The 21,600-nt window shown below is 45.6% G+C and overlaps 1 protein-coding gene across 4 annotated transcripts in view; it reads right to left on the bottom strand.

Moving 5' to 3' along the window:
- MAPK15 (mitogen-activated protein kinase 15) overlaps positions 1-21,600 on the bottom strand; it is a 158,392-nt gene that overhangs the window by 67,665 nt on the left and 69,127 nt on the right. For 3 of the 4 annotated variants that reach the window (XM_054017260.1, XM_054017261.1, XM_054017262.1), the window contains exons 12-14: positions 13,304-13,458; positions 4,080-4,241; positions 2,757-3,673 (exon numbers count right to left, since the gene is read on the bottom strand). In XM_054017260.1, the coding sequence (XP_053873235.1) occupies positions 3,449-3,673; positions 4,080-4,241; positions 13,304-13,458 (542 nt within the window). In that variant the 3' untranslated portion in view covers positions 2,757-3,448. Of the gene's footprint in view, positions 1-2,756; positions 3,674-4,079; positions 4,242-13,303; positions 13,459-21,600 lie in introns of those variants that run through there. The other variant, XM_054017263.1, reaches the window with a different exon arrangement.

The raw sequence follows: 21,600 nt of genomic DNA, 5'->3' as shown, positions 1-21,600 counted from the left end.
GTATTCCAGATGAGGCCTCACCAATGTCGAATAAAGGGGAACGATTACATTCCTCGATCTGCTGGCAATGCCCCTACTTATACAGCCCAAAATGCCGTTAGCCTTCTTGGCATCAAGAGCACACTGTTGACTCATATCCAGCTTCTCGTCCACTGTGACTCCTAGGTCCTTTTCTGCAGAACTGCTACCTAGCCATTCGGTCCCTAGTCTGTAAGAGTGCATGGGATTCTTCCGTCCTAAGTACAGGACTCTGCACTTGTCCTTGTTGAACCTCATCAGGTTTTTTTTGGCCCAATCCTCTAATTTGTCTAGGTCCCTCTGTATCCGATCCCTACCCTCTAGTGTATCTACCACGCCTCCCAGTTTTAGTGTCATCTGCAAACTTGCAGAGAGTGCAGTCCACACCATCCTCCAGATCATTAATAAAGATATTAAACAAAACCGGCCCAGGACCAACCCTTGGGGCACTCCGCTTGAAACCGGCTGCCAACTAGACATGGAGCCATTGATCACTACCTGTTGAGCCCGACGATCTAGCCAGCTTTCTATCCACCTTACAGTCCATTCATCCAGCCCATACTTCTTTAACTTGGCGGAAAGAATACTGTGGGAGACGGTATCAAAAGCTTTGCTAAAGTCAAGGAATAACACATCCACTGCTTTCCCCTCATCCACAGAGCCAGTTATCTCCTCATAGAAGGCAATTAGGTTAGTCAGGCACGACTTCCCCTTGGTGAATCCATGCTGACTGTTCCTGATCACTTTCCTCTCCTCTAAGTGTTTCATAATTGATTCCTTAAGGACCTGCTCCATGATTTTTCCAGGGACTGAGGTGAGGCTGACTGGCCTGGTACAATCAAATAATAGTATCCTTCTAGAATGTAAATTTAGCTTGTACTCATTTTATCAGTGCCAGTTTAAAAAATAATAGCTAATCACATAACTTTAGACACTGTTCAGATGAAGGTCGCTTATTTTCAAATTGTATTTTTAGTTATATCTGTAAAATAACTTAAAATTTGTACAAAAATAAAAGCAGATTCAAGTATAATGCTATTAGCAATGATGGAGTCAAATGTTAGTGTCACATACATGATTGTGATCGGTAAATATAAATGCCTGTTCTTAATAAAAGAGAAAAAAGCCTTAATCATGTATATTAAAATTAAGTAAATACGTTTTTAGTGGAGTGAAAAACAATTGACTAAAATAGAGTAGATAATGGCAGTAACACAGAGTGCATCTGTTAAATAAAATCTGCTTACTTTCTCTATCTTTACTAAAGATAGTGTACAAAGTATCAAACTTGTGTTTCTGATATCTCTGTTAAAGTTCCAAAACTGATACCTCAAGGCTTGGGATTGCGAATACCTCGCTGTATTATCTCCTGATTGTTCTAAATTTACATATACATTTAAAATATGGCTTTAATTAGAGTTTGTATGTATTTTTTTCTTTCTTTATATAGGAATTGGATACTGTGCTTCTGTCAGCTAATTAAGTTATCTGCAAACCCCCCCCCCCCCCCCCAAAAAAAAAATAAAAAAATAAAAAAAATCTCTAGAGTTTTCAGGTGCCTAAGTAGTCTCTGGAACATGGTTAAAGTTTCCCCCCAGCCCCTAAAATCTGAAATGGTGCCCCTGGTGAGCCAGGAGTGGCCAGAGGACTGCAGGAGACCGTGGGCTTTGACAAGATGCAGCCCCCGTGAGACAGCGCAAAGCCAGCCTTTAGCCGCAGGCAGAGCATCAGGCACCACAAGCCACAGTGCAGAAGTAAGGGTGGCAACACATTATATAGGAAATCGTTAAACAGAAACAAAATACTGAGTCCTAACACTAAGTCCCCATACCTCTGTGCTGAGCATTTCTCTACTCTGGCTCAATCACCAAGGAGTCAGAACCATGGCTTTCTTCTGTCTGGTTAATAAAAGCTAAACAGCAAATAGAAGATGGGTTACTTCAGCTGGGGAAAGTCAAATCAATGTGAACTCAAAAGTCTCTTGTACACAATATGGTCACTTTCCTAATTCCTCCTTGCTGCCTGGTCTTGGCCTGGGCCCAGGAGGTCCTGACACTGTTTTCCTGATGGTCTGTGAAAGTCAGCATTTCCTTTTCCTCTTGAGGCCCTCCCCAGCCATCCTTTATCTTCTCTTTACAACCCTAACCTAAGAAGTCCTTAGTTAACTCATTCCTTTCCTACCTTAGTGTGGGATATGTATACCCCATTACCAGCTCCTTAAACTACGTATCACTGTAATTCCCCCAGAAACAATAAAAGTCACTTCTGAGAAAAGCCAGCTAAATAAACCATATTTTGAATTTATAGACAAAGCTGGAGATACGATGGGCTAACAAGAGTTTAGAAAATTTTCAGAGTTGGTGACAAAAAAATATTTAAAACACAATAATTTGAATATTGTTTTTCTGATTGAAAAACACTACCCCGCAATGAGATATGGTTTGTGAAACTTCAGGGACAGTGGCTTCTTTTGGGGAAAGTTGAGAGGGGAAAGCATTTGAAAGACCGCTGTTAAAGTGGGAAGTTAGCTTTAGCCTTAACTATGATAGGGCTACTGTTGCTCCATAACGACTTTATGATGATTCAGCAAAGGCATCTCATGGACTGCTGCATTCTGGGAGAGACAAGTGAATGTATAATCAGTATCAGGCCATTAGACAAAGAAGCACTTTCCCAGTGATTCTGTCTCATTCACTCCTACACAGCGGACAACATGCTGTGAAAGGAAGGTACTTCCCTCAGTGAAATATAAGCAGTTTATTATTACAATACATACAAGAGTATATCCACACATGATAGTTATAGTATTAAATACACTGGAGAAAAATACATAAGGAAAGGAAACTACTTTATTGGAGTGAGAGAATGTTAATAACCGTTTTTGTACCCCAAAAGGACATGGGAATTACTGGGAACATAAAGTGAAGGGAGATCAAGATATCCATGGTAAATTTAGTCTTCCTGAGCTTCAGAGAATGGTCTATTCTTAGTTACCTGCCCCACTCCAAAGTTTGGATTCAGTGAACACAAACAGATTGAGGCCAATAGAGATGGACAAATCAGTCTGGATATATCTAACAACACAAGCCAGTAGCAGAATAAAGCAGCTTTCTGTAGCTATCAGTGATACTGAATATGAGGAATAATATGTAAAGATAAACTGTGCCTACAGCGTTGTATGGAAACAAATGATGCTGTGTCCCCTGCCTACCTTGTGTCTTTGCACAGGCTTGAGAAGTTAAAAGGATCAGAATTCCAGACCATTCTTGCTATCTTGCTCAGAGAAAGTGGCACTGTGCCCCATATGGTGAGTGCAGGCAGTACTTCTCTAGCATTGGGTCCTGCCAAATGCCTGGGAGTGGAGTTGTACCCCAGCTGTTTGTTCCCTACAGGGCCTGTGGATGGGTGGATTGGGCTGTACTCCACTTGGTCAGTGCTGATACGTATTCAATGCTGGTGCCTGTTGGCAGGAATTTGATATTGGAAGATTCTGGAGTGCAGATTTACAGATGGTCCCATAGGACTGGGAGTAACTGCCCATTGATGCCTTGGGATCTCCAGCAGCTCCCATATTTGCTGTGACCTGAAACATCTTTTTACTGGACTTCAGAAGAGGGTGCGCATCCCTGCTGGGAAACTGTGGGTTCCTTGGATTCTGTGTAAGAGAGAAGAGCAAAGAAAGCTCAGGGATCCTAAATCAACTCCTCATAGAGAAACAAGGGGTTTGGGAAATGGAATGGTCTGGGGAGTGGGATAGATTCTGGCTATGCAGAGAAGGAGTAGGGCAAATCCCAGAGTGTGGAGGAGAAGGGGCATAGGGCAGAACTGTCCAGAAGGTGAAGGAGAGAAGGTTGTAAAGGAGAAGGGGTGCAGGCTGAGCTCACAACATGGAGAAGACAATGGGGAACAAACAAGATATGAAGAGTAATAGACTATGATCCCACCACAAAAGTGAGAGCAGGATTGAGCCTGAGTTTGAAGGGAAAGGCGTATAGCTGTAGGTACATTGTGCAGCTCCAATCAGCCACTTGAAATGGTGAAAGACAAATGCCCATACTCACTAGTCTGGTACTGGCTGCTGTCACCCCAACCATCATGGGAGAGTCCTTCCTGGTCAGGTGATTGTGGATAGCAGCTTCCTGTGCCTGACTGGATAGTGAAAACGATCTCTGGTTGGATACGGACTGACCTTGAGAGTCAGGATCTTTTGGCACTTGCTGATCCTGGAGAAGAAAGATATCAGTGACAGGGCTGAGCAGCACTGTCTAGCAGCCCCTGGGGCTGGGAGAAGAGGATCGGTATTCTGAAAAAGAAGCTCTTCTCTTGCTATCCTCACAAAACAAGTGGAATTTCTTGCCAGGCAGGATTTATTAAGAGAGTACATCTGTGGATTTCACATCTGGGGTGATCACCTCCATTTACATTTCTTTCTCAGGGCGGCTAACCCTTTCTGTACCAGTGCAAGGGAATATGCAGGGGTTAACCCTTCAGAAACTATGTTGCTTCTGTTCAAGCTCTCTTCTACTTTTGACAATGAGCACATGCAGAGGTGTTGGACATATATATGCACCAAACACACATTGTGTTAACTAGCACTTGGTATCTAATTCACAAGCAGAAGAGAAGGTAACTCACCTTGTAGTAACTGAGGTTCTTCGAGATGTGTGTCCCTGTGGGTGCTCCACTCCAGGTGATGGTGCATCCTGGTGCCGTTGATCGGAGTTCTGTGGTAGCAGTGCCTAGCTGGGACACACGTGCCCAGCTGTTGTCTCGGGGCATCTTTAGGGTCTGACTGTGCACGTATGTCCTGCACCCCCTCAGTTCCTTCTCTACCGTAGAGTTGTCTGATTCATACGCCAAAGTAGAGGGGAGGAGGGTGAGTAGTGGAGCACCCACAGGGGCACACATCTCAAAGAACCTCAGTTACTGCAAGGTGAGTAACCTTCTTTTCTTCTTCGAGTGCTGTCCCTATGGGTGCTGCACTCCAGGTGCATGTGAAGCGGTACCCACTATGGTTGGTGGGACTGTGGAGTTGTGTCACTGATAACAGTAGACAGTACTGTGTGGCCTACTATGGTGTCTGCTGTAGTGTCCTGTGTGATAGCATAATGTTTGGCAAAAATGTGGTCTGATGCCCGGGTGGCCGCCTTGCATATGTCGGTAATAGGTACATTTTGCAGGAATGCAACGGATGTTGACATCGCTCTGGGTAGAGTGTGTTTTGATGCTCTTGGGGGGTTGAGCAATCTGGGTCTGGTAGCAGGACTTAATGCATTCAGATATCAACTTGGAGACTCATTGCTTGGAAATAGCAGCACCCTTCAATCGTTCGGTCGTGGACACGAATAGTCTAGGAGATTTACGGAATGCCTTAGTTCTGTCCAAATAAAAGGCAATTCCACATCTGACATCAAAAGTGTGACAAGATGTCCCAATTTTATAGGGACAGTCCCAATATTTGGGGCTTTTCTTACATGGGTGCCTATTACCACCCAACCTCTGTCCCGATTTTTCACATTTGCAAGCTTGTCACCCTAGACATCAAGAGTATGTAATGCCACTTCATGTGGGTTCTTATGAGGTTTGGGGTAGAATGCAGGTAGGTGTATTGGCTGATTGAGATGGAAGGTGGACGCCACCTTGGGAAGAAATTTGGGATTGAGTCGCATTGTAACCTTGTCTTTAAAGAAAATTGTGTAGGGAGGGTAGGCCATTAGCGCGCTTATTTCCCCGACCCTTCTTGCCGACATTATGGAGACTAAGAAAGCTACTTTCATGGACATGTGTAGTATGGAGGAGGTAGCCGGTGGTTCAAAGGGAGGTTTCATGAGACCTTGGAGAACTAGGTTCAGATTCCAGGTAGCTGTGTGTAGGTGAATCTCAGGATAAAGGTTTTGAAGGCCTGTGAGGAAGCGTTTTATGGTGGGGTGGGTGAAAACTGAAAACCCGTCCAGCGTGTCATGGAAGGTATTAACTGCCGTGAGGTGTACTCTGATAGAACTGAGCGATAGTCCATCTTTTTTTAGTTGTAAGAGGCAGTCCAAGATATCAGGGAGAGGCGCACTGTTGGGGTGGCAAATTTCTGTTGGAGCACCATATGGAGAATCGTTTCCACTTTTGCAGGTAACTCTTACGAGTGGAGTCTCATCTACTGTGCAGGAGGATGTGTCGGACCTGCTCCGAACAAGCTAGTTCATGGGTTTGGAACCATGAAGGAACCAAGCCGTCAGATGGAGCTTCTGCAGTTGTGGATGGAGAATCTGACCGTTGCCCTGGGAGAGCAGATCCGGTCTCTTGGGAAGAATTCTTGGAGGGCGGATGGACATGCGCAGCAGGTAGGGATACCTTGTCTGTCTGAGCCAGGCTGGGGCAATAAGTATGACCCTGGCCTTGTCCTCTTTGATCTTGCGCAAGACTCTGTGTATCAGTGGGACCAGTGGGAAAGCGTACATGAGTGTCTTGTTCCACGGAATGAGGGACGTGTCTCCGAGGGACGTGGTCCCGAGTCCTGCCCTGGAACAGAATAGATGGAATTTTAAGTTTTGTGTTGTGGCAAACAGATCTAAAGATGGGGTGCCCCAGTGGGAGAAGAGCTGTCGCAGTATTGTGGGGTGTAATTCCCATTCGTGTTCTTGTGAGAAGTGTCTGCTGAGTATGTCAGTGGTAGCGTTCTGACACTCAGATAGGTAGGAAGCAGTGATCTCTATGCGATGTTGTATGCACCAATTCCATAGTTGGATGGCTTCTGTGCACAGGGAGTGCGATTGCGTTCCCTGCTCCCCCGTCTGTTGATGTAGAACACGCATGCTATATTATCTGTCAAGACTCAAATAGATTTGTTCCTTATGATTGGGAGAAAGTGGAGGCAAGCATATCTGATTGCTCTGAGCTCTAGAAGGTTTATGTGTAGACGCGTCTCTTACAGGGACCATCTGCCTTGTGATGTGTGATCTCCCAGGTGTGCTCCCCAGCCTATCAGGGAAGCATCTGTTGTGAGCATGAGCACAGGGGAATTTTGATAGAAGGGGACACCTGTGCATGTTTCCTGTTTTTGTCCACTATTGTAGGAAGACTAATACCTTTGCTGGAGGAGTTAGCGTCACGTGGAGGCTGTGCCTGCTGGGTTTGTATATGGAGCTGAGCTAACCCTGAAGGCACCTCATATGTAGTCTAGCATATTTGACCATGAAGGTGGTGGATGCCATGTGACCAAGAAGCTGCAGGCATGTTCTTGCCTCCACTCTGGGACAAATGGATAATCTGTGTATGAGGTGTGTGACGGTGAGGAATCTGGTGTGTGGAAGTGAGGCTCTGCTCAAAACTGAGTCCAGATGCGCCCTGATGAACTCAATTTGCTATGTGGGTATCAGGGTGGATTTTTGGAAGTTTATTTGCAGGCCTGGACTGTGGAAAAGGAAGATGGTAAAATGAGTGGCCTCTAATGTCTTTTCGTATGATCGGCCTTTGATAAGGCAGTTGTCTAGGTAGGGGAAAAGTATAATTCTGTGTTTGTGTAGGTGGGCCACCACTACTGCGAGTCTCTCTCTCTCTCTCTCTCTCACACCAGAGAACACTCACGGTGCTGTGGAGAGTCCGAACGGTAGCACTCTGTATTGGAAGTGGTCGTGCCCTACTGTGAATCGCAGAAAGTGTCTGTGTGCTGGGTGCATTGGTATATGAAAATAAGCATCCTGTAGGTTGAGGGCTGAGAACCAGTCCCCTTGTTCCAGCACAGGTATTATTGTGCCCAATGTGACCATCTTGAATTTTTGTACGCGTACAAATTTGTTCAGTCCTCATAGGTCTAGTATAGGTCACCATCCTCCGCCTTTCTTCTGGGTCAGGAAATAGTAAGAGTAAAACCCTTTTTCCCGATGTTGTGCTAGTACAGGTTCCACTGCACCTAGCTGTAGAAGATGAGTCACCTCTGCTTGAAGTAGTTGCTCGTGATAGGGGTCCCTGAAGAGGGACCGGGAAGGGTGGGTGGGCATGAAATGAAAGGGATGGAGTAGCCCAATTGTACTATTTCCAGGATCTAGTGGTCCTGTGTTACTAGTTGCCAGACATGGTGGAAAAAAATGGAGGCAGTGACCAAATGGGCAAGTGGTGATGCCAAGGGATGGTCGCACAGACCCCTGACCAAGGCTTAAAAATTGTTGTTTGTTTCCCGATGTGTGGGATGTAGTTAGTTGCGCTTGGTTTTGTCTGTGCCAGGGAGGTCTGTTGCGGTTCCTCCCATTATCATACAATCTCGACTGGGGCCGGTGATACTGTTGTGCGCAGGGCATCTGATAAGGTTGATACCGTTGCTTCCTGGGGAGGGAAGGGTATATCCCAGTGTGTGCAGAGTGGCCCTGGGGTCTTTCATGGTGTGAAGGACTTCATCAGTTTTTTTGGAAAAAAGTTTATTCTTATCAAAGGGAAGGTCCTCCACTTTGGTTTGCAGGTCTTTAGGGATGCCAGATGAAGACAGCCAGGAAGACCTGCGCATCACTACTGCGGTTGTGGTAGTACGGGCTGCTGTGTCGGCCATGTCCAGGGATGCTTGTAGCGCCATCCTAGACACCAGTTGACCTTCGACGACTGATTTAAAATCTGATCTTCTGTCCTCTGGGATATGGGAGGTAAAGTCAAATGAAAGGGTGAAGCTGCGTTCCTAGAATCATAGAATCATAGAATATCAGAGTTGGAAGGGACCTCAAGAGGTCATCTAGTCCAACCCCCTGCTCAAAGCAGGACCAATTCCCAGCTAAATCATCCCAGCCAGGGCTTTGTCAAGCCGGGCCTTAAAAACCTCCAAGGAAGGAGACTCCACCACCTCCCTAGGTAATGCATTCCAGTGTTTCACCAACCTCCAAGTGAAATAGTTTTTCCTGATATCCAACCTGGACCTCCCGCACTGCAACTTGAGACCATTGCTCCTTGTTCTGTCATCTGCCACCACTGAGAACAGCCGAGCTCCATCCTCTTTGGAACCCCCCTTCAGGTAGTTGAAGGCTGCTATCAAATCCCCCCTCATTCTTCTCTTCTGGAGACTAAACAATCCCAGTTCCCTCAGCCTCTCCTCATAAGTCATGTGCTCCAGACCCCTAATCATTTTTGTTGCCCTCCGCTGGACTCTTTCCAATTTTTCCACATCCTTCTTGTAGTGTGGGGACCAAAACTGGACACAGTACTCCAGGTGAGGCCTTACCAATGTCGAATAAAGGGGAACGATCACGTTCCTCGATCTGCTGGCAATGCCCCTACTTATACAGCCCAAAATGCCGTTAGCCTTCTTGGCAACAGGAGCACACTGTTGACTCATATCCATCTTCTCGTCCACTGTGACCCCTAGGTCCTTTTCTGCAGAACTGCTACTTAGCCATTCGGTCCCTAGTCTGTAGCAGTGCATGGGATTCTTCCGTCCTAAGTGCAAGACTCTGCACTTGTCCTTGTTGAACCTCATCAGGTTTTTTTTGGCCCAATCCTCTAATTTGTCTAGGTCCCTCTGTATCCGATCCCTACCCTCTAGTGTATCTACCACGCCTCCCAGTTTTAGTGTCATCTGCAAACTTGCAGAGAGTGCAGTCCACACCATCCTCCAGATCATTAATAAAGATATTAAACAAAACCGGCCCAGGACCAACCCTTGGGGCACTCTGCTTGAAACCGGCTGCCAACTAGACATGGAGCCATTGATCACTACCTGTTGAGCCCGACGATCTAGCCAGCTTTCTATCCACCTTACAGTCCATTCATCCAGCCCATACTTCTTTAACTTGGCGGCAAGAATACTGTGGGAGACGGTATCAAAAGCTTTGCTAAAGTCAAGGAATAACACATCCACTGCTTTCCCCTCATCCACAGAGCCAGTTATCTCCTCATAGAAGGCAATTAGGTTAGTCAGGCACGACTTCCCCTTGGTGAATCCATGCTGACTGTTACTGATCACTTTCCTCTCCTCTAAATGTTTCATAATTGATTCCTTGAGGACCTGCTCCATGATTTTTCCAGGGACTGAGGTGAGGCTGACTGGCCTGTAGTTCCCCGGATCCTCCTTCTTCCCTTTTTTAAAGATGGGCACTACATTAGCCTTTTTCCAGTCATCTGGGACCTCCCTGGATCGCCATGAGTTTTCAAAAATAATGGCTAATGGCTCTGCAATCTCACCAGCCAACTCCTTTAGCACCCTCAGATGCAGTGCATCCGGCCCCATGGACTTGTGCACGTCCAGTTTTTCTAAATAGTCCCGAACCACTTCTTTTTCCACAGAGGGCTGGTCACCTTCTCCCCATGCTGTACTGCCCAGTGCAGCAATCTGGGAGCTGACCTTGTGTGTGAAGACAGAGGCAAAAAAATCATTGAGTACATTAGCTTTTTCCACATCCTCGGTCACTAGGTTGCCTCCCTCATTCAGTAAGGGGCCCACACTTTCCTTGACTTTCTTCTTCTTGCTAACATACTTGAAGAAACCCTTCTTGTTACTCTTAACATCTCTTGCTAACTGCAACTTCAAGTGTGATTTGGCCTTCCTGATTTCACTCCTGCATCCCTGAGCAATATTTTTATACTCCTCCCTGGTCATTTGTCCAATCTTCCACTTCTTGTAAGCTTCTTTTTTGCGTTTAAGATCAGCAAGGATTTCACTGTTTAGCCAAGCTGGTCGCCTGCCATATTTACTATTCTTTCTACACATCGGGATGATTTGTTCCTGCAACCTCAATAAGGATTCTTTAAAATACAGCCAGCTCTCCTGGACCCCTTTGCCCTTCATGTTGTTCTCCCAGGGGATCCTGCCCATCAGTTCCCTGAGGGAGTCAAAGTCTGCTTTTCTGAAGTCCAGGGTCCGTATTCTGCTGCTCTCCTTTCTTCCTTGTGTCAGGATCCTGAACTCGACCATCTCATGGTCACTGCCTCCCAGGTTCCCATCCACTTTTGCTTCCCCTACTAATTCTTCCCTGTTTGTGAGCAGCAGGTCAAGAAAAGCTCTGCCCCTAGTTGGTTCCTCCAGCATTTGCACCAGGAAACTGTCCCCTACACTTTCCAAAAATTTCCTGGATTGTCTGTGCACCGCTGTATTGCTCTCCCAGCAGATATAAGGGTGATTAAAGTCTCCCATGAGAACCAGGGCCTGCGATCTAGCAACTTCTGCTAGTTGTCAGAAGAAAGCCTCGTCCACCTCATCCCCCTGGTCTGGTGGTCTATAGCAGACTCCAACCATGACATCACCCTTGTTGCTCACACTTCTCAACTTTATCCAGAGACTCTCAGGTTTTTCTGCAGTTTCATACCGGAGCTCTGAGCAGTCATACTCCTCTCTTACATACAACGCAACTCCCCCACCTTTTCTGCCCTGCCTGTCCTTCCTGAACAGTTTATATCCATCCATGACAGTATTCCAGTCATGTGAGTTATCCCACCAAGTCTCTGTTATTCCAATCACATCATAGTTCCCTGACTGTGCCAGGATTTCCAGTTCTCCCTGCTTGTTTCCCAGGCTTCTTGCATTTGTGTAGAGGCCCTTAAGATAACTCATCGATCGTCCCTCTTTCTCAGCATGAGACAGGAGTCCTCCCCTCTCCTGGTCGGTTCCAATCTCGTAGGGGAGCATGAGGGCGAGTGATTACCTGTGCCTGTCTCCACTGGTGGCTGCACGGATTTCTCCATAAGGAGCATTTTCAGCCGCAGGTCTCTGTCGTGGTGAACCCTGGCTTTCAGTCCATTACACTTTGCGGGGACGTGTGTCTCATCTAGACACTTCACACACAGTGAGTGTACATCAGACCCAGGCACAGACTCATTGCAAGAGCCGCATTTTTTTGAATCCAGGGGACCCCAGCATATGACTGCCTGGGGAGGAAGTCTCAGTGGGAAACGAACTTGAGAGAAAAAAAGGGTTTTTTTTTGTTTTTTTGTCTTTTAAACTAACGAACAATGAATAACTAGTCTAAAGGAAGGGAAAGAACTGGGATATTTCTAGCTAACTATTTCTTCTTGTTTCCTTCAGTGACCAGGGAAAGAGGTTCAGCACTGCCCCTAGTCCCATCGTCAGCCGAGGACAGTTGAAGGAACGGAGGGGGTGCGGGACACGTGTGCACAGACAGACCCTACTAACGCCATGAGACAACAGCTGGGTGCGTGCATCCTGACCATGCACTGCTACCGAAGATCTCCGATCAACGGCACCAGGACGCACATCACCTGGAGTGGAGCACCCACACGGACAGCACTCGAAGAAGAAACATCACCTCTGCCTAACTTGTGGCAGATCATTTTAGTCACCAGCTGGACTCTACATGCACAAAAGGACGGAAAATCACAAAGCTACCTTCTAAAGGTGTCTATTCACTATTCTCCTCCTCCTCAAGAGGAGTACGCTCATGGACACTAGAAGAACAGCTGTTACTTCACATCTAATCTTTGTGAAGTCACTATTAGTCACTGCTTCAAAACCTGCTGTAAAAACACTGGATTTTAGGGATGGAAAATCCTTTGTGGGGCATCCAGTTCTTACTTATGCTAGCAAAAACTCTATAGCCAGCCTTCTCTTCAATGTCCCTGATAAGGAAACATCAATCTTCTGTGTGGGCACAGTGGGATTATTACCCACTGTGATAAGCTCAGGACCGACAGCTGCAAGCAAGGGGTAGAAAACAGTCCCAGAAGGTTAAAAGGCCCTCCTCCCTATCAACTGAGAAGGGGTTACCAGAGAATCAGTTAGGATCAGCTGAGAGGGAGTTACCTGAGGTCAATTAGGAACAGCTGATTCCAACTAAGGGCTGCCTGAGACCTTTTTAAACCCTCCCCTGTGTTGGGAGAAGAGGGGGAGAAAGAGAAGGAGTCATGCTGCCAGTAGGTTAGGAGCAGCGAGCCTCACCAGGAGGGGAGGCTGCATTCCCTCCAATAAGGGAGAAAAACAAGCCCAAAAGACTGGTGGTGAGAAGGAATGGACTTCCCCTGTGCAACCAAGAGGGCCTGTTTTACCCAAGCCTTTCTCATCAAGGCTAAAAGCAGCGGAGGCTGGTGAGACTGAGAAGGTGTCTTGCCACACCACACTGTGCAGACTGTCATCTGAGAAACAGTTCCCACAGACTCTCCATATGTCCAATGGAATTGCAGTACTTACCTCAGTCACAAGAAGCCCACTGACTGCTTTCAGCCCTTCTAACTGAGCAAATCACAGTCCAACCTGACTTCCCCTTGGAAATTGCACCAGAGTGGAAGGCAAGTAAAAACTCATTTTCCCCCACGGCAACTTGGATCCCTGCGAACAGTAAGACTGGTCCTGTGTGATGCTACTCACATTATAGGGATTCTGTATGCTCGTTCCAGGTGGTTGAGCATTCATATTCATCCATGTGATCTGTCTCCCATGTTTCCTATTGATGGAGGATGTTCTCTGATGCTGAGGGAGCGGTGCTGAATGGTTCCTGGCCATTACAACAGAACCCAGACTATCTGCAGGAAGAAAGAACATGTGTGTGACGCATGGCTAGAAAGGGCTAAACATCCTGCAAAATAAATAACCCTCAAAAGACATGTGGGGAGATAATGTTTATGTTTTTACATGTGTATGAGTAGGGTCATGTAATCAACAGTCCCTGTCTCTGCTGTATTCTGATAATTCAGAGTCAAAAGAACATCCTATCATTTAAATGAATTGTAAACATGGGATAGTTCTGTATTCATCTCTCTTTGAAACGTATAGCAAAGTCATGCTAATTACCTTCTGAACGCCAACTTGTCAAAAGACATGAAATTGTATAAAAGATCCTTGGTCCTGATTCTGTTCATCTCATATCTGCTTAGGCTTCATCAGGGAAATTTGAGTTGCAAGACTGAGGTCCCAATCATGCTGGTACGCCCTGAATATGAGATTTGGACATTGGACTATAACCTAGGAACTATTTCTGAAAACTCTTTTCAACTACAAAGCTCACCATCTCTGCTATGAATCTGAATCTTAAGAATTGAACTCATGTCTGTATGTATATTGATCTTTTAACCATACTCTTTTGTTTTTTAATAAATTTTAGTTTAGTTAATAAAAATTGGCTGTAGCATGTACTTGGGTAAGAGCTGGAATATTCAATAATCTGGGAGGTAATGTGTCTGATCCTTTGGGATTGGTAGAACCTTTTCTTTTATAGGATGAAATAAGATTTACAGAAATTTTCATCATATTTGACGTGGATACCTGGATGGAGGCCTGAGGCTGGATCACTTTAAGGGAACTGTGTTGATTGGATTTCTGAGTAACCAGTAAAGTAATAAAGAAGCTGTTTTATGCTGGCTTGGTAAATATAAGTATTGGAATATCCAACAGCTTTTTGGGGTTTGTCTGCCCCATTTTTTTGCAGTGCACCCTAATTGAGTGACCATAGCTAGCTCCCCACTAGGACACCAGTCACAAAGTGATAGAGAGAAAGGAGGGAGAATTAGAGTGAGAAGAATGAAGGATGAAACACAGATGGTAAAGTTAGAGCCAGGTTAGAAAGGATGAAATGGACAACAAAAAAGAACCTCATAGAGAAACAGAAGAGAAGATAGTAAGCGGGGGAGGAAGGGGAAAGAGGTGCATCTCATACCTTCTCTCCTACAGGGAAGGAAAGAGCAAGGGTGGAAGAAACAAAGGGATGGGACGAGAAAGGAACAAAAACCCTTGAGAAAGTATTTAGTGATTGGGTGAGCGAAGATTGAGAACTCATCCACTTTGTGGTGGAATGCTGTGATTGACGTGAGATGTACTCTGATCAAGCTAATGGAGAGACCTAATTTCTTATGTTCCAGTATATAGTCCAGTACTATTGGTAAAGAAGAGGAAGTCACCATAATTTGTCTATTCTGGCACCATGTATGGAACTTCTTCCATTTGTGTAAGTAGGTATTTCGAGTAGTAGATCTTTTTCTGTTTAAAAGAATGTCCCTTACCACCTCAGAACAGATCATTTCATTGTCTCGTAACCGTGGCGTAGCCATGCCTTCAGGTGGAGTCTTGCCAGGTTTGGGTGATGGACCTAGCCTGCATCCTGAGACAGGAGATATGGTAGAAGGAGAAGAGTGCCTGGTTGGCACACAGCCATCCTCGTGTGGTAAGGAAACCATGTTTGTCTGGGCCACCTGAGAGCTATCAAGATGACTCTGGAGTTGTTGGTTCTGACCTTGTGTATGACTCTGGATAGAAGAGGGGTTGGGGGAAAGGCATTAGAGGTGCATCCCATTGGAGGAGGAAAGCAGCTCTTAAGCAGAAGTGTGGGCACTTGGCATTTTGGGTTGTCGCAAATAGGCCTATAATGTCTGAATATGCTCTGTAATACTTTGGTGTTCATTTCCCACTCTTGGTCCTAGGAGAATTTTCTGCTCAGTGCATCTGCAGTGGTGTTTTGGCATCCTGGTAGGTAGGAGGCTGAGATGTTGATGTCATGGCTGATGCACCAAGTCCATAGTAGCCTGGCTTTTGTGCAGAGGGAGTGTGTCTGTGCTCCTCCTTGTCAGTTTATATAAAACATACAAGTGATGTTGTCTGTCAGAACCATTATGGCCTTGTCATTGATTGCAGGTAGGAAGTGTGAGGATGCACTGCGGACTGCCTGCAGCTCTAGCAGGTTTATGTGTAGTGTTAATTCTGATGGGGACCAGTGGCCTTGGATCACGTGGTTGGTTGTGCATGTGTGCCCCACAACCAAGCAGAGAAGCGTCTGTTGTGATTATCATTGATGGAAGGGTCTGTATGAAGGGACTCCTGTGCAAACATCGTTTGGTTGAATTCACTAATGTAGAGAGTATTTTACTTTGGCTGGCATTGTAAGACATTTGTTTATGCTATGTCTGTGTGGAATATACACTGTCCTGAGCCAGCCTTGCAGGCATCGCATGTGCAGTCTGATGTATTTGATGACAAATATCATCGCTGACATGTGGCCTAACAGTTGGAAGCAGGTCCTGGCTAATGTCTGTGGGCTGGCTTGCTTTGTGTGATAAGATTGGAGGTTGAAAAAGCTACTGGGGGGAAGCTGTTCTAGACTTGATTTTAACAAATAGGGAGGAACTCGTTGAGAATTTGAAAGTAGAAGACAGCTTGGGTGAAAGTGATCATGAAATCATAGAGTTTGCAATTCTAAGGAAGGGTAGAAGGGAGAACAGCAAAATAGAGACAATGGATTTCAGGAAGGCAGATTTTGGTAAGCTCAGAGAGCTGATAGGTAAGGTCCCATGGGAATGAAGACTGAGGGGAAAAACAACTGAGGAGAGTTGGCAGTTTTTCAAAGGGACACTATTAAGGGCCCAAAAGCAAGCTATTCCGCTGGTTAGGAAAGATAGAAAATGTGGCAAAAGACCACCTTGGCTTAACCACGAGATCTTGCATGATCTAAAAAATAAAAAGGAGTCATAAAAAATGGAAACTAGGACAGATTACAAAGGATGAATATAGGTAAACAACACAGGAATGCAGGGGCAAGATTAGAAAGGCAAAGCCACAAAATGAGTTCAAACTAGCTACAGGAATAAAGGGAAACAAGAAGACTTTTTAGCAATACATTAGAAGCAAGAGGAAGACCAAAGACAGGGTAGGCCCACTGCTCAGTGAAGAGGGAGAAACAGTAACAGGAAACTTGGAAATGGCAGAGATGCTTAATGACTTCTTTGTTTCGGTCTTCACTGAGAAGTCTGAAGGAATGCCTAACATAGTGAATGCTAATGGGAAGGGGGTAGGTTTAGCAGATAAAATAAAAAAAGAACAAGTTAAAAATCACTTAGAAAAGTTAGATGCCTGCAAGACACCAGGGCCTGATGAAATGCATCCTAGAATATTCAAGGAGCTAATAGAGGAGGTATCTGAGCCTCTAGCTATTATCTTCGGAAAATCATGGGAGATGGGAGAGATTGCAGAAGACTGGAAAAGGGCAAATATAGTGCCCATCTATAAAAAGGGAAATAAAAAAAACCCAGGAAACTACAGACCAGTTAGTTTAACTTCTGTGCCAGGGAAGATAATGGAGCAAGTAATTAAGGAAATCATCTGCAAACACTTGGAAGGTGATAGGGAACAGCCAGCATGGATTTGTAAAGAACAAATCATGTCAAACCAATCTGATAGCTTTCTTTGATAGGATAACGAGTCTTGTGGATAAGGGAGAAGCTGTGGATGTGGTATACCTAGACTTTAGTAAGGCATTTTATACGGTCTCGCATGATATTCTTATCGATAAACTAGGCAAAGACAATTTAGATGGGCACTATAAGGTGGGTGCATAACTGGCTGGATAACCGTACTCAGAGAGTTGTTATTAATGGTTCCCAATCCTGCTGGAAAGGCATAACGAGTGGGGTTCCGCAGGGGTCTGTTTTGGGACCGGCTCTGTTCAATATCTTCATTAACGACTTAGATATTGGCATAGAAAGTATGCTTATTAAGTTTGCGGATGATACCAAACTGAGAGGGATTGCAACTGCTTTGGAGGACAGGGTCATAATTCAAAATGATCTGGACAAATTGGAGAAATGGTCTGAGTTAAACAGGATGAAGTTTAACAAAGACAAATGCAAAGTGCTCCACTTAGGAAGAAAAAATCAGTTTCACACATACAGAATGGGAAGGAGTACAGCAGAAAGGGATCTAGGGGTTATAGTGATTCTGGGATGTATTAACAAGTGTGTTGTGAGCAAGACACGAGAAGTCATTCTTCCGCTCTACTCTGCTCTGATTAGGCCTCAGCTGGAGTATTGTGTCCAGTTCCGGGCACCGCATTTCAAGAAAGATGTGGAGAAATTGGAAAGGGTCCAGAGAAGAGCAACAAGAATGATTAAAGGTCTTGAGAACATGACCTATGAAGGAAGGCTGAAAGAATTGGGTTTGTTTAGTTTGGAAAAGAGAAGACTGAGAGGGGACATGATAGCAGTTTTCAGGTATCTAAAAGGGTGTCATAAGGAGGAGGGAGAAAACTTGTTCACCTTAGCCTCTAAGGACAGAACAAGAAGCAATGGAGGTCTAGGTTGGACATTAGGAAAAAGTTCCTAACTGTCAGGGTGGTTAAACACTGGAGTAATTTGCCTAGGGAGGTTGTGGAATCTCCATCTCTGGAGATATTGAAGAGTAGGTTAGATAAATGTCTATCAGGGATGGTCTAGACAATATTTGGTCCTGCCATGCGGGCAGGGGACTGGACTCGATGACAGTCTCGAGGTCCCTTCCAGTCCTAGAATCTATGAATCTATGAATAGAGTAGAGTGATAAAATTGTGTCGGGACAGTGAGGCTGTAGCCTCTAGAGATTTGAGGTAGGCCCCTATGAACTCCAGTCTCTACACAGGTGTGTGGTGATTTTTGTTCATTTATTTGCAGACCTAGATATGTAAAGAGAGCTACTAGCTTTTGGATAGCTTCCAGTGCCTCTTCTCCAGTTGATGCTTTGAGTAAGCAATTGTCCAGATAGGGGAATATTATGATCCCATGTCCGTGGAGGTGGACCACTGCCACAACTTTTGAGAATAACCATGGGGCAGTGGATAATCCGAAAGGGAATACTTTGTACTGGAAATGAGCTATTCCCAGAACAAACCTCCTGTGTGAGGGATGTATCATTATGTGGAAATATGCATCTTGGAGGTTGAGAGCTGAGAACCACTCTCCTCTTTCTAGTGCTGGAATTATCATTGCTAATATGACCATCCTGAATCGTGGGGTCCTCAAAAATTTTTTGAGTCTTCTTAAATTGAGAATGAGCCTCCATTCTCCACTTTTTTTCTTGGTTAAAAAATAGTGGGAGTAGAAATCCTTCTCTCTGTGTTCTGTTGATATTGGTTCTACTGTGCCTCAGTGTATAACATGTTTGCGAGAAGGGTCCCTGAAAAGAGACAGGGAGGGAGGGTGGGTAGGGGGGATGGAGGTAAATTGGATGGAATAGCCAGTCTCGATCTCTAATACCCAATTGTCTGACATGATGGTCTGCCATGCTGGTAGGAATGGGGTCAGACGGTCTCCGGATGGATGGATAGCTGTGGATGCTTCCAGCACTTGTAAGTGTGGGAGTTATCTTGGGCCCTTGAGGGAGGTTGTTGAAATGCAGAAGGCTGGGAAGGGAGTGGTCTGTGTCTTGCAGGCCTCTGCCTTTGCAGGTCATATTGCCTCTGAGAGTGTGTATAAGGCACAGATCTATATCTCTACATCGAATAATACTTCCCCTGTTTTTTCTTGTGTGTGTAGGTGTGCATATGCCCAAGGATCTCAGAGTTGCTCTAGAGTCCTTCAAAGTGTGAAGGAACTCACCTGTTTTGACTGCAAACAGTTTAGGACTTTCGAATGGGAGATCCTCGACAGTTGATTGTACCTCTTTAGGAAAAATAGAGAAGTGGAGCCAGGAAGCTTGTTGCATCATTATGGCCATGGTGATTAAACGTGCCACCGTGTTTGCACAGTCCAGTGAAGCTTGTAAAACTGTATGAATTAGGAGCTGACCCTCAGATATAAAAGCTTTAAATTGTTCTTTATTGAACAAATGCCTGAGGACAAAAAAGTTAGACAGATTTGAGTAATTTAAGTGGTTGTATTTGGCCATTACTGCTTCATAGTTTGCGATCCTAAACTGTAGAATCGCTGAAGAGTAGGCTTTGCGCCCAAAAAGATCCAACCTCTTCCAGTCTCTGTCATATGGGGTGGATCTGGAATGGTGTTGTCTGCCCCGCTTGTTCTCGGCCTCAACCACTACAAAGTTTGATGTGGGGTGTGACAATAGGAATTCCATCCTGTTGGAAGGGACATAATATTTTTTATCCGCTCCTTTTGCAGCTGTGTGGAATTGTTGCTGGGGTTTGCCAGATGGTCTTGACTGGGTCCATGACAGCCTCATTTATTGGGAGGACAATCTTGGAGGAGGTTGAAGTCTGAAGGATGTCCAGCAACTTATGTTAGGACTCCGCCACTTCTTCCATCGGTATCTCCTCGGAATCTGCAATCCTCTTAAACATTTTCTGGAACTATTCCAAGTCATCCTCTATGAGGGTGGTGGAGGCATGATAGCTTCATCTGAGGAAGAGGATGAAAAATTGGCAGTTGGTGCAACTTCCTGATCCCAAGTGTCCTCTAATTCCTTGACTGCCTCTTCTGGAGGTTCAGAGGATCCAGGTACAGAGGGTGAAGCAGAATGCCTTGCCCTTGTCCTAGGTGGACTGGGAACCTTAGGGTAGTGTTGGCATTATGCTGTCCATGGGTCCCAGTAAGGCCACTGTAGTGAAAATGGCATGGGTGTCTATACCAGCCTTGAGTCTTGTGTGGTACCCTTAGTGCTCTAGTGGACTTGGTCTGGTAGCTGTGTGGACAGGTGAGGAGTGATGGGAGGAGTGGATTTCCCCTTCATCATCATCATCCTCGCCACTGGATAAAGAAGGAGCTGATCTGACTGGTGTGGTAAGTTGATTCAGTACCGAGTGTGCTGGAGTGAGGTCAGTACCAAGGAGTGGAGATTCCAGTGCTGAAGCAATCAGAAGATCCTTGTGGTGGAGAAACTGCTGTGGTACCAAGAGCATCGGTACTGAGGAAGGTGTTGTCAGCAGTACTGATGCCTTTACTGCAGTTGTTGGTGCAGAGGGTCATGCGCAATGCGCTGTAGAGGCAGAAGGTGATGCCACAGACTGTAGCACTGCCGAGCTGCTTGATGCCGCATGTTTGAGTGGCACCAGCGGTACTGAGGCAGGGACTGTAAGTTTCCATTTAGTGCCTCTTTCCAAGCCAGCCCACTTAGGGTCTTTGGCTCACATGGTACGCACGGTACCAGATGGTCCTGTTACCTCAGAGTTGGATGGTCTTGGTGCGGTCGCCACTGATGGGGTCTGACAAGTCGGGGAACGCTGCTTTTTGGTGGATTCCCAAGGAGGGGAGATCAGAGCCCACTTCTTCGATGCCTTTTTGGCACAGGACTCCTTCCCCTGAGAGGGTGGAGGGAAACCTCTGTCAGATGCTGCCATGGGAGACAGTTGTCCAGGAGGGGTCTGTGATCCTATATAGGACGTGGGGCACAAGGACTTCTCCATCATGAGTTTTATCTGTATGTCTCTCACCTTCCTGGCATGGGCTTTCAAATTGTGGCAGTGGGAGCACTTCTGAGGAATATGTGTCTCGCTGAGGCAGCGGACACCCTGTAAGTGCCTGTCAGACACCAGGATTGAGGAGCGACAAGCAAGGCAACATTTAAAACCCAGAGAGCTGGTCATGCCACTCAAAGTAGAATTTCTCCTATGAGGCAGGGTATCCTAATAACTGAAAATTAAATTCCTAAGATAAGAAAAAAAAATTAGGAAAAAAATAAACAGGGAAGAGGGGAAGTAAACTAAACTATTAACTAACTATTGGTTAACTAACTAGTATTCTAAAGTTAAAACTAGAGAAAGATAAAGAACAGAGGCATTGCTAAGTGCTTCATCTCAAGCAGAGGGCGGTAGAGAAGGAACTGAGGGGGGTTGGTTGCACAGTGCTATTAACCACCAGAGGCAGCGCAAGATGGGGGCAGCGCATGTGCAATCCAACCAGGCACTGCTACTAAAAATCTCCAACTACAAGCGCTGGGGCGCAGACTTACCTAAAGTGGAGCACCCACAGGGACACTCC

Source organism: Malaclemys terrapin, chromosome 2 (genome assembly GCF_027887155.1).
Source record: "Malaclemys terrapin pileata isolate rMalTer1 chromosome 2, rMalTer1.hap1, whole genome shotgun sequence".
Taxonomy (NCBI): Eukaryota; Metazoa; Chordata; order Testudines; family Emydidae; genus Malaclemys; species Malaclemys terrapin.
The sequence above is the reverse complement of the archived record's forward strand: the minus strand, read 5'-3'. Positions and strand labels throughout refer to the sequence as shown.